The sequence below is a fragment of the Bos grunniens genome, chromosome 26 (assembly GCF_055505025.1).
Source record: "Bos grunniens cultivar Pamir isolate PY7600 chromosome 26, Bosgru_T2T1.0, whole genome shotgun sequence".
NCBI classification, from domain to species: domain Eukaryota; kingdom Metazoa; phylum Chordata; class Mammalia; order Artiodactyla; family Bovidae; genus Bos; species Bos grunniens.
The window spans coordinates 22,883,490-22,895,551 of NC_141190.1; the positions used below are offsets into that span (position 1 = coordinate 22,883,490).

The following is a 12,062-nucleotide window of genomic DNA, read 5'->3' on the forward strand; positions in this document are numbered from 1 at the left end:
TTGAAGTGCATTACATTTATTGTGCACATTTCTACTATTATTGTATCAGCTCCACCTCAGATCATTAGGCATTAGATCCCAGAAGCTGGGGATGCCTGGTCTAAAAGAAACCTACTATACATCTTTCCAGAGAAGGCAATGGCAAACCACTCCAGTACTCTTGCCTAGAAAATCCCATGGATGGAGGAGCCTGGTAGGCTGCTGTCCATGGGGTAGCTACGAGTCGGACAAGACTGAATGACTTCACTTTCACTTTTCACTTTCACACAATGGAGAAGGCAATGGCAACCCACTGCAGTGTTCTTGCCTGGAGAATCCCAGGGACAGCAGAGCCTGGTGGGCTGCCGTCTATGGGGTCGCACAGAGTTGGACACGACTGAAACGACTTAGCAGCAGCATACATCTTTCACATCATGAAATCTTTTGTTTGTGTCCTAGTCAGGGCAGTTGAATGAACAAATGGAATAGGTTGCCCTGATATATGGGATATCAGAGGCAGAGATAGATGCCCATCCTTCTAACACTGCCTTTTCCACCTATTTATTGATGCCCAAATCCATGCAGCCAGAGCTCCATTTATTTGGTACAAAACTTTTTCTTCTTGGCTAAAAGGCAAAGGTCCCTGGAAGCAATAGGATTATATCTAATGCATCTAATCAAATACTGATACAGCCCTCACACTGTTTCAACATCTGAGGGACTACCCATTTGTGCTTCAGAATTAAAGAGCTTATCGTGTCCTTTCCTTGAAAGTAGGTTCTGAGAATGAAAAAGGCAGAGGGGAAAAGTTGCCTTTTGAGGGGTGGGAATGGGGCAGGGCCTGTTGTTCCTTACAATGAACTCAAAATCTGTTTTGCCCTAGGGCTGATTACTTGAATACTAATACCCAAGAACCAGACTTTCTGAATCTGTCTAAATTCTGAGACCTTAGATTTACCTCTTAAAAATTAGTCCCAGATTACCTGGCCTAAAACGCCTACCATGCTAAGGTTGAGATACCTTGCTCAAGAGTCTTGCAAACTGAATCAGTAATTTTCCCAAACCATGGACCCCTCAGCCCAGATCCTAAACCTTTAGATGAGTGGCTTGGATCACTGCACCAATCCCTCAATTCCAGGACAAATGATGATGGGGTCACAGCAAACAGCCAAGGATCGCTTATGGTTGGACTCAGATCTAAAGCCTCTATGCTCGGTTCCATACCTGTCCTCAAACAGAGCCAACTGTCTCTCTTTTTTTTTTTTTTTCCTAGTTCTTTTTTTTCAGAGACAGTTCTTCAGGAAGCAGAAGTCTGGCTTAATATGAACCTTTCTTTTTTTTTGTAGCCTTAAAAAAATTGAATTAATTTGAGGAAAAAAAAAAAAAACCAGCCCCAGAGAAATCAGAGCTCTTCTTTGCCCTGCCTAACTTAGGTTTGGAAATCACTAGAAGAGATACAGCTCTCCAAAAAATCTGCTATGAGCAGCCTCTCTCCCCTCATGATGCCATTATCTCAAATATCTAAACTTCTGAGTCCAGACTTGTCTACCCCTATAGATCTCATATATTTTTGAGCAGGGGAGTGGGGAAAAAAAAAAGACAAGTAGGACTTACCATATTTGTTAAAGCAGAGAAAAAACCACTCTGGTGTTCTTCTTCCTTGTCTTTATACTGCCTGAACAAAAATAACTAAATTCAACTTTAGTGTTATTTATCACATATGTTTTTGTCCTTGGCATACTAGGTAATCAGGGCAGCTCACTGGCAGAATTCACTGACTCCAGAAAACAAAAACGTTCTAACAACCGAGCCTCTGCAGTTTGCCTTGCAAGTTAAGAGGCACCCATCTGCTCTTGAGGTAGCGTACACCAAAATGCCCAGCTACTTCAGGAGAGACTTAGAAAGCAAGCTGCAAAAGTGTGAAATGCTCTAACATATGGTTGATCCAGTTATTTCCCAAACAGACTATTACTTGAAAAGTGTGACAGTAAAATTAAGGCTTGTGTAACAGTGAAAATCTTGTTTGTTTTTGAAGGAAAAGGAGGGGAATCTGTGAGCTCAACTATTTGTGGAGATGGGGACAGATTTGAAATTCCAACACTCAATTGTACGTGAGGAAAGTCTGGAAAGGAGTAAGAAAGATCCTGCCTGGCCCTTGCCAGGATTAGATACAATTCTGATTTCCATTCAATGAATACCAAATCCTCCCCATCCGCAGCAAGGGTGGGGGGAAAGCAAGCATCGAAGAAAAGAGCCCCCAGAATAGACAGGACTCTAGGAAACTGCAGTTGATTACTGATAAAAAAGAAATATCTGTCAAACGAGAATTCAGCGCTATCTCTTTTCTTCCTTTTTATAAGCATACAAAAAAAGCAGCACTTCACAACCTTTTTTTTACATAGAAACGGTATTTAAATGATACATTGAGCTAAATGGAATAGCCTGCCTGTGGCTGGAAAATTTGTTAAAATGCTCTGCAACAAAATGTCAAAGGTTGCAAAAGAACGTTTAATGTTAAGAGCTGCTTAAACTAAAGATGGACACTAATGTGGTGGCTACTTTTCTCCTAGTGTTAGAACCCACCCCTGCTAAAGCCATCAAGTCAAGCTAGAGCAAATGCATCTGCCAGCAGATATACCTCTGAATACTCTTCTAGGATAGGTAAGGATGTTCACCCAAGAACTCTTAACAAACCTGTTCCTGACTCAACCAGTTCAAATTCAGTTTCTGAATGCAGATGGACTTACCTGTTGTACTCAGATAAAGCTTGAGCAATCACAAGCCCCATTCCCTAGAGAGAAAAAAGACAGCATAGGTGAAATAAGGGCCTGATGATAATGCTATGACTAGACCACATAAAACACTAATGACAGTCCAAACCCAGCAAGTTCTACCTGAAAGTAGGCAACAAGGACAGAAACTCTGAGAGACCTGTCAAAGGATGAAAAGGAACTTCTCTGGAAGACTTTTCTGATCTAATTACATTATTTAATGTTTCTAGATATAATTAAAAGAGCAAGAGATGAAACAGACCAGCCCAGACCACTGACAATTTCACTGGGGTCTTTTTCACCTCAAAAGAGAAGACTAAGTTAGAATCTTTAAACAAAAAGCTCTCAGATGTCTCTAAAAACAACCCACAATAAAAGTAACAATGAGTCCCACCTTAAATGAAGGTACATACAAACAAGCCACTCTCTTTCAGACCACAGGAAAACAGTAGTGTAACAGAAAGAAGCATCCAATAAATATTAAAGTAACTTATCAACCTTCCCCCTAGAACCTGCTAAGCATATCACAAAGATCAATTAAAGCCACAAGAATGAATCATGTGTGCTTTTTCTTTCTTCATAAGAGAAATTAGAAGAACGAAGAGGGCAGACGGAAAGAGAATAAAACCAGATACCTGGTCATCTTCTTCCTCCCTATATTGAGAGATCAAGTTTTATTTTCCAAACCTTCAAGGATATATGTACCACATATTATATCATCCTCCACAGTTCAGCTTCACCAAGTCAGGCTATAAATATAATCTGACTAGTTCTACAAGAAATCTCCCAACATTTAGTCATCTAAGCCTTTTTTTTTTAATTTTTAGTTTTATTGAGGTATAACTGTAAGATATTTAAAGTGATTTGACATACCATCTAAATCTTACTCTTAGAAATGTCACTTGACTCTGTAGGATAATCAAACTCAGCATACTAGAACATGAAGTATAACTGACCATTTCATCATAATTAGCAAGCAAATATCCCCTCAAACCTTCCTTCCATGATGAGAAAATAGAAAACCGCAGATAGCAGCACAATGTTCTAAAAAGAAATACCTATTCCCTCTTTATAGCCAGATTAAATTAACACAATAGTTTTCTACTCTCGGTTCTAAATATCCACTTAAAGTAAGGCCAACAAAGGCAAGTAATTAAAACACAAGAATCCAGATACTCACATTTAGAGTGGCTTCATCATCCACAATAGACAGCTTCACAATATAAGGATTCACAGACTGTAAACAAAAGGAGAGACTCCAGGTGAGTGTGACCTAGTTAAGAATCCATTAGTTATTTAACAAAGTTTTAACAAGATGCTCTCTCTAGAGTGATGTTCCTAATACCTATGCCCAACTATCTTGCCAGCTCACTTCCTCCATTTCCAGTAAATCTGTCAGTGTGCATGGCCATTTGCCAAGCACACAGAGAGAGACAGACAGACACACACACACATACCCCAAGCATGTGTATGTTTACATGCACACACACACACACACACAATTCTACTCTACCTGCATTTTCCTCTAGGCTCAATCAGCTCAGGCCTATGTCTGCCTCTTCTCTCATTTTTCCCTCTTCTTTCTAGAAGTAAGTGAACACTCCACAACACTCACTTTGTCCTATCCTGACAATAATTTACTGAGTCCATAGGGACAGCTGTCATTTGGGGGGCATAAAAGCTCCCCTGACATAAGGCACAAATTTATAAGTTGCTAACTTATACTCTCATTCCAAAGGCTCCCTAACCATTCCACAGACAATATCCAAGGACTGATTCACCCACCCGTAAAACAAAGCCACCTTGGGGGTGGAAAGTGGCAGCTGCTTAACAGCCAGAGAGGCCATTTATGGATCCAATACCCAAATAACACTGCAGGGGAACTGAAAAGAAAGATGTAATTACCCAAACTACAATCTGGTCAGGACACTGGGATTTAATGATTGTCCCATCATTTAAAGCACTGGAAGATTTCTTGAGTTTTTCCAGATTCAATCTCAGCTGGGTAGCATATGGAAATGGACATATATTTAAACTCATTAAGCAACTGGGCCATCTCCTACCGGTGGGATGAGAACCAATGACCTGCTCACCTTGAAAACATCCCCCACATGGTATGTGAGGAAAGACCCTCTACAGCTCAGGAACAAACTCTAACCCAAGAAAAGCTAGAACAATAGTTCTTAGATTAACAGCTTTTACAGCAACCAAGAAAAGACATTACTGAGAAACTTGGAAATCCAACTAAAAGGCTAACCCCCATCTCCTCAGACTTTATTAATCAAGTTCCTGAGGTCATCTTTCTAATGTCAGTTGGGAATAGAGAAAGAGAAGCTTTGCTTTTTTTAACAGCCAAATGTTTATAAGGTTTTCTACAACCCAATTCAAGGAGGTAAAACCCACTCCATTCATTACTTGATCTAACAGATAAAGGCTCTCAATGCTTCTTCCTCTAACAACAATGCTGATGCGACAGACTTCAGATAAGATCCAAAGCAAGCAGATCCTTGGAAATGAAAATCAGCAGCGGGCTGACCTGGAGATACCATCAGGATGAGATCAAGAGTAGAAGAAGCAGGCCACTGTCTCTTGGCACAATTTTTGAAACTCCTACTTACTCACCTTCCCAAAAGTAGACTGTCTCAGGTACTAATAAGGACTACCTGATTACCAAGACATTGATTACCAAGACAAGATTACCAAGACGTTACCAAACAACCATTGCATTAGCAACTGTTGAGGAAAAGAGGAAAGGTGGCAAAAATCAAGGGTTTAACTTCCAGCTCCTTCAGTTATTAATTGTGATGAGGTAGGCATGTTAATAAACCTAAGCTCAATTTTTTTCATCTGTAAAATGGGGAATAATATTTCCTTCCTTGGGGCTGCTACAAAATTTAAATCAAGTTAAATCCTCAGCACAGTATCTGGCATATAATAAGGACTCAATTATTGGTAGCTATATTTTTTCTCCTGACATTTTTATCACATTCAAAACAAGCTCTGTAAGGAAAAAAGAGAAAGAACAACTTAAAACCAGACATAATAAACAATTTTGTAGTATCTAGGAAACATCATGTTCAGGGCAGCAGTTGGGGGCTGAGTCACTTCATTTCAGAAGACTTAGCCAACCCAGAAGGCCAAGATCTTAAAGCTGTGAAAATTTCTATCCCAGCAGACACTGATTTTCCTTAACACTATATACCTATTGTGCTGGTCATGTTTTAAAACTCAAGACAATCTACTTTTCATCAGCAAGTCAGAATTACAAACTTCACAGAATCACTCTAATAGAGTCCAGCATTTATTTGATCTAAACCATACTTAGAGTTGATTCTAAGAACTCATTGGAAAAGACTCTGATGCTGGGAGGGATTGGGGGCGGGAGGAGACGGGGACAACAGAGGATGAGAGGGCTGGATGGCATCACTGACTCGATGGACGTGAGTCTGAGTGAACTCTGGGAGTTGGTGATGGACAGGGAGGCCTGGCGTGCTGTGATTCATGGGGTCACAAAGAGTGGCACAAGACTGAGTTACTGAACTGAACTGAAACCATACTTAAAAAATTTCATTGCTCTTCCCTACATCTTTCCCCTCCCAACCTGATCTTCTAATCTCTTAAGATTAAGTGACTAAAATGAAGTGAGGAAGAACTACTCTCATTCCTTAAGTTCAACACCTAATTTGTCTTCTCTGTATTTAGCTGGACACGGAGCCTCTCTGGCACCCTCTGCACCTTTCTGGAAAGGTTACAGCTTACCCCATTGGTCATGGGACCAAATGTGCTGGTAACTAAAATGTTGTTCTCCCAAGCACACCCTCTTGTATTTTGCATAAAACTTCTCCAGCTTTTGGTTTTGCTGTGTTCATCTGGAAATTCCTCACACTCCTGTCAAAAACGTTCCTGCTCCATGGTCACCAGGTTTCCTTAATGGTTTCTGGTGAGTGACTTATATCAAAAGCCGCAAAGCCCAGATAAATTATGCCTACCAGCTTGCCCTCACCTACTATATTAATTCTTCTGGGGTTTCTGACAGACCAGAGATGCATACCTCACTCTAGAAATATGATTTTCTCCAGCTCCATGGCCATGTCCAATTTTTCAAGCTGACATTTCAGAAAGTCTTACTGGGCTGAACCAGGGTTCTGTTCACATTCAGAGAAGCCAAGCCACTGGTCTCAGAGTGGCCTGCATCCAGCAGAATGTTCTGAAAATATTCATTACTGATGATGGTGCTTTAATATCACACATAACTCAACTCTCTTTAACTACCTTCAGCATTTTTCCTCAGCTATTTTTCTTGCTGTTGTAATAAGGCCCCAGAGGCAATTACACATGACAGAGATCAAAATGGCTACCATGCTGGCCCTTCCAGATCACCAGCAAAACAGGTGTAGGTGATAAATTACTTATTTATTAGTAGCTCCGTACACCATTCATCAGTTCCTCTGAGACAAAGAAAACAATCAGCTCCTGGAGTTTATAAAACATTAACATTGCTCCATATTCCAGTCCCTCTTTAAGTATTCCTTTCTCACAGAATCCCTTCTTTCAAATCCCTCTTTGTAAGAATAAGCTCCATATTTTATGTTACCCATCACTTTTAACATGGCAAGTAATCATATCAAAAATCGCTAAGTGAAGATCCAGAAGCTCAAAAATGAAAATATTCCCTCCAGTTGGCCCATTTGTCATAGTATTGAAAGAAGGTGAAAGTGAAGTCGCTCAGTCGTGTCTGACTCTTTGTGACTCCATGGACTGTAGCCCACCAGGCTTCTCCACCCATGGGGTTTTCCAGGCAAGAATACTGGAAGGGGTTGCCATTTCCCTCTCCAGGGGATCTTCCCCACACAGGGATTGAACCCAGGTCTTCCACATTGAAGGCAGACACTTTACCCTCTGAGCCACCAGGGAATGAGAATGTCATAGCATTGCTGCTGCTGCTGCTGCTAAGTCACTTCAGTCGTGTCTGACTCTGTGCGACCCCATAGACGGCAGCCCATCAGGCTCCACAGTCCCTGGGATTCTCCAGGCAAGAACACTGGAGTGGGTTGCCATTTCCTTCTCCAATGCATGAAAGTGAAAAGTGAAAGTGAAATCGCTCAGTCGTGTCCGACTCTTAGCGACCTCATGGACTGTAGCCTACCAGGCTCCTCCGTCCACAGGATTTTCCAGGCAAGAGTACTGGAGTGGGGTGCCATTGCCTTCTCCGCATAGTATTGCTACTTATTAAATAAAGAAAGTCAAGTTGCCTCAATGCAGCTTCTGATTTCTGGCCTCAGTAAAGTAGTCCTAGTGTCCAGGACCCAGTACCAAGTACTCCCTGCTCCTGCAAAGCAACCCCCAATGAGGCTCTGGCCTTCCCTAAATGGTCCCCTTTCTTTTCAGTGTATTCTGCCTTTTGAGGGGAATCAAGTAAATGACCAACCCAAGTGTAAATCTTTGAGTTCAGCTCTTCATCTCAAAACCTATAAATCTGTCCCTAATTCAATGGCAAAAAGAACTCCAATATTAATATGGATAAGGCTCTGTCTTCAACTTCCATCAAAATCAGAGAGTCCCCAGACCAACAGTGATATTTATACAAGTGGCCTGAGTGCATTATGGAAAACTAATATATAAGTTGAATATTTCAAAATAGATGCATTAGGTCAGTGGTTCGCAATCCCCTGAGCATCACATTCAATAGGAGATCTTTAAAAAAAGATACCCAGGTCCCATCCCCTAAGAGATTCTGATTTGGTGTGCAAAGAGTAAGGCCCCAGAACTCCCCTGGTGGACCAGTGGTTAAGACTCTGCACTTCCACTGGGTGGGGGCATGGGTCTGATCCCTGGTCGGGGAACTAAGATCCTGCATGCCATACTGTATGGCTAAACAAATAAATAAATAAAGAGTATGACCCAGAAACATCTTTTTAAAAAAAATTCCTGGTAATTCTAATGATAAGCTGGGTTTGGGAACCACTACATTAAGAAAGATTTACTTACTTTATTGGAAGTTACACCACAGGATTCCTTTAAACAGCTATAACCTCTACCTCAGGAGTCTAACATAGGACTTTTAGAATTTAATTTATCAAAATTAATCTATATACCATTTACCAAGAAAATGTCTTCTACATTAAACAAAATTACTAGGAGTTGTCACATTTAGGAAGATTATAGAAAAACAGCAGCTGTCCATTAAGAGACTCACCTCGTATTTTCTATAGTTCACTAGCAAAGCCAAGAGGACGACAGCATCATACCCATGTTCCCTACGACTTGGCGGGTGGGAGAGTATCTGTAACCAGAACCACCAACAGTGAGAGTGCTTGGGGAAGCAATATATCCAAAAAAGAAAAAGGTAACAAGGGAACTGACCTACCTGTAAAATTGCTTCAAATATGCTGTTGATCATTACATATTCCAAGATAGTGTTCTGGCTGATGTTATCTGTCACCTGAATACAATAAAAGGCTATTTAAAGTCTATACTAAGACACTGATATCTCAGGTGTATCTCCTCACCTAGTATCTAAGACAAACAGAAATGTTAAAACATTCTACTAAATATTTAGTAGATCTTTCATAAGCATCCCCAAAGCCACCAGAGCCTGAAGAGACAAGACACTAGAAGGGTAACAAGTTAGCAAATTAAAACTTTCTAAATTTTTGACCTTCTCATTGTTTCTCTTATACCCTCACACAAGCATTTGCCTAATTTTCTTGGGTTTCGTTTCCCAAATGCACAGAAAGTACTTTATGATCCACAAGTCTTCAAGAGAGTGAAGGGAAAGGAAACCACCTGAAATTAATGAATAACATCCTAGAAGGTACAGTCCAGCTTCCAGGTATAAAATCAAGGTCAGAACAAATAAAAATATTCAGAATCACAAAAATTATTTCCAAATGAGACCTGATGAGAAGGGCAATACAGAAGAGAGTACTTCTCCAGGACTGGTACAGGTTAAAAATGTCATCAGTTTCTCCAACGAGCAACTTTTAGGAAGCAGAAGTCCATACAACTAACTTCCTTCTACACAAACATAGCCGAGTGATGTAAAAGCCCAGTAAAGATATTTCTCTTTTTCTTTCTAACTTTGGGCTCAAGAGTTCAAATTTGCCCCTGCTGTTGATTCTCACCCTTGACAAAGAAACATATAGATGGGTCACTTACTGTCACTAAGCAGAGGAGAAGTTTCAGACATAAGCTCTTCAGACTTTCAGAACCTTCTGCACAAAGCAATGAATCCAAACTCTCCATGAGATTCTGACAAAGAGACCCATTAAGTATTAAACCATAACAAATAACATTTCCACTGTGTCTTTGCCATATTCTGGGTTATGTTACACAGGGTAAAGTGAGTAACGTTAAATGAAGCAACCATATCATTGCCTGAGGCCTAGGCCTTGCACGATTAGATGAAGAAAAGGAAGACTTCTAAGTCTAGCTATTTTGAGGAAAATGCTTTAGTACAACTGCACATAATAATAAAGAATTCACTATTCTACCAAATGAATGTTTGCAGACTATCACCCTCATACAAACCTTTAAGAATGAAGTAAATTTTTCAAAGATTAATAATGATTAAATAATATATTTACAAATTAAAAATAATAACCTAAATAAAATGAAATTCTATTAAATAAATTTTTAAAAACAAATGGTTAAGTTAAAGGTTAATAAAAATAGTTAAATAAGTATGTTTCATTATTTGATAAAGAAAGCATATCACTTGATGCAGGCACACTGAACAAAGATAATATCACTAGTAGCTATTCACTGGCCATGTGCACTATCCAACAAAGTTGGCCCATATTAATCCTGGTCAAGTCTACTAACGAAGTGATTAGAGCTTATCACTTGTACTAACAACCAGCTGTCATACCAAATATAGTCAAAAGATGAAACCCTTAGATACTACAACAGAAAGAAGAAAAAAAGAAACTTTTTACATAGGAAAATGAATGGAGACTACAGATTTAGCATGCTGGAAGGTTGAGTGAATATTCAAAATAAGCCACTTCAATTCAACAAATATGTAGATTCTATGTGCCAAATTTTGTGTTTTCAAAGAAAATTAAAAAATAAGACAATGACCTTTGCTCTCAAGGCATTTTTAGTCTAATAGGACAGAAAAATAAGTAAACAGTTTTAACTTAATGATTACTATGACAGATATACATATGGAGGAAAGGAATTAGCTGTGATGTTACCTATTTCAGGACTCTTAAGGGACAGGTTGTACTTTGAAAAATCAGTAGGAATTAATTAAAACTTCAGGAGGAAAGGAATTCTAGACAGACATCAGCATGATCAAACACACAAGGAATGAAAACGGTCCTGGGTGTGCAGCTGGAATACAAGCAGTTTGTTATTATGGAAGGGTGAGGCATAGTGATGAGAGATGCAATTTGAGAAATAAATAGAAAGAAGATCATAAAAGTTATATAAGGCTAATAAGGAAGTTTGGTCTTTACCCTTTCAGTGATAGGAAACTAATGCAGGGTTTTAACCAAGATTTGACTGTTAAGATACATCACTCTGTTGTCAGTGTGGATGACAGATTTAAAGATGTTAGGTCTGGAGGAAGGGAGAAAAATGAAAACTAATCTAACAGTTTTCTGAGGATGGTTGCCATGTCGGATTTGCCTTGCATCCCCAGTGCCTGGCACACAGGAGCCTAATAAATGTTTGTCAAAAGAATGAAGGCAGTTCAGTGGTTAAGACTCCACACTTCCAATGCAGGAGACAAAGGTTCAATCCCTAGACAAGGCACTAAGATCCCATATGCCACGCAGTATGGCCAAAAAAAAAAAAAAGACTCCAGGTACTAAATCTTTGTACACTAATTGCATATTCATAACTTTTTAAAAATCATCTATTCACTATAAGGATTCTTTTGCATGTGTTGTGCTGTGCTTAGTCACTCAGTTGTGTCTGACTCTTTGTGACCCCAGGGTCACAAAGACTACTCTTTGTAGTCCGCCAGGCTCCTCCGTCCATGGGGATTCTCCAGGCAAAAACACTGGAGTGGGTTGCCAAGCCCTCCTCCAGGGGATCTTCCCAACCCAGGGATCAAACCCAGGTCTTCCAGGTTGCAGGTGGATTCTTTACCATCTGAGCCACTAGGGAACCCCATTCTTTCACATAGAGATTTATTTTAAATTTAGTGAATGAGAGAATACGAGTTCTTCAAAGTTCATGTGAACAACATTCATTCAAGATAGTGACAGTATTACAAATCAGATATCTGATAAGGGATGTGTACCCAAAATATGTAAAGAACTCTTACCAACAATAAAAAGACAAATAATTCAACCTACAAAT

General features: G+C 39.7%; 1 protein-coding gene across 12 annotated transcripts in view; it reads right to left on the reverse strand.

Moving 5' to 3' along the window:
• The window catches only part of ARMH3 (armadillo like helical domain containing 3), a 181,340-nt gene that overhangs the window by 151,757 nt on the left and 17,521 nt on the right, over positions 1-12,062 (reverse strand). For 9 of the 12 annotated variants that reach the window (XR_015155241.1, XR_015155240.1, XR_015155238.1 and 6 more), the window contains 6 exons: positions 9,909-10,001; positions 9,118-9,192; positions 8,947-9,033; positions 3,931-3,987; positions 2,727-2,770; positions 1,594-1,654 (listed from right to left, as the gene is read on the reverse strand). Coding sequence is in view for 8 of the 12 variants with exons in the window: in XM_086377363.1 (XP_086233489.1) it covers positions 1,594-1,654; positions 2,727-2,770; positions 3,931-3,987; positions 8,947-9,033; positions 9,118-9,192; positions 9,909-10,001 (417 nt within the window). In the remaining 4 variants the exon portion in view is untranslated. The remainder of the gene's footprint in view (positions 1-1,593; positions 1,655-2,726; positions 2,771-3,930; positions 3,988-8,946; positions 9,034-9,117; positions 9,193-9,908; positions 10,002-12,062) is intronic. The other 3 variants (XM_086377368.1, XM_086377369.1, XM_086377367.1) reach the window with 1 other exon arrangement.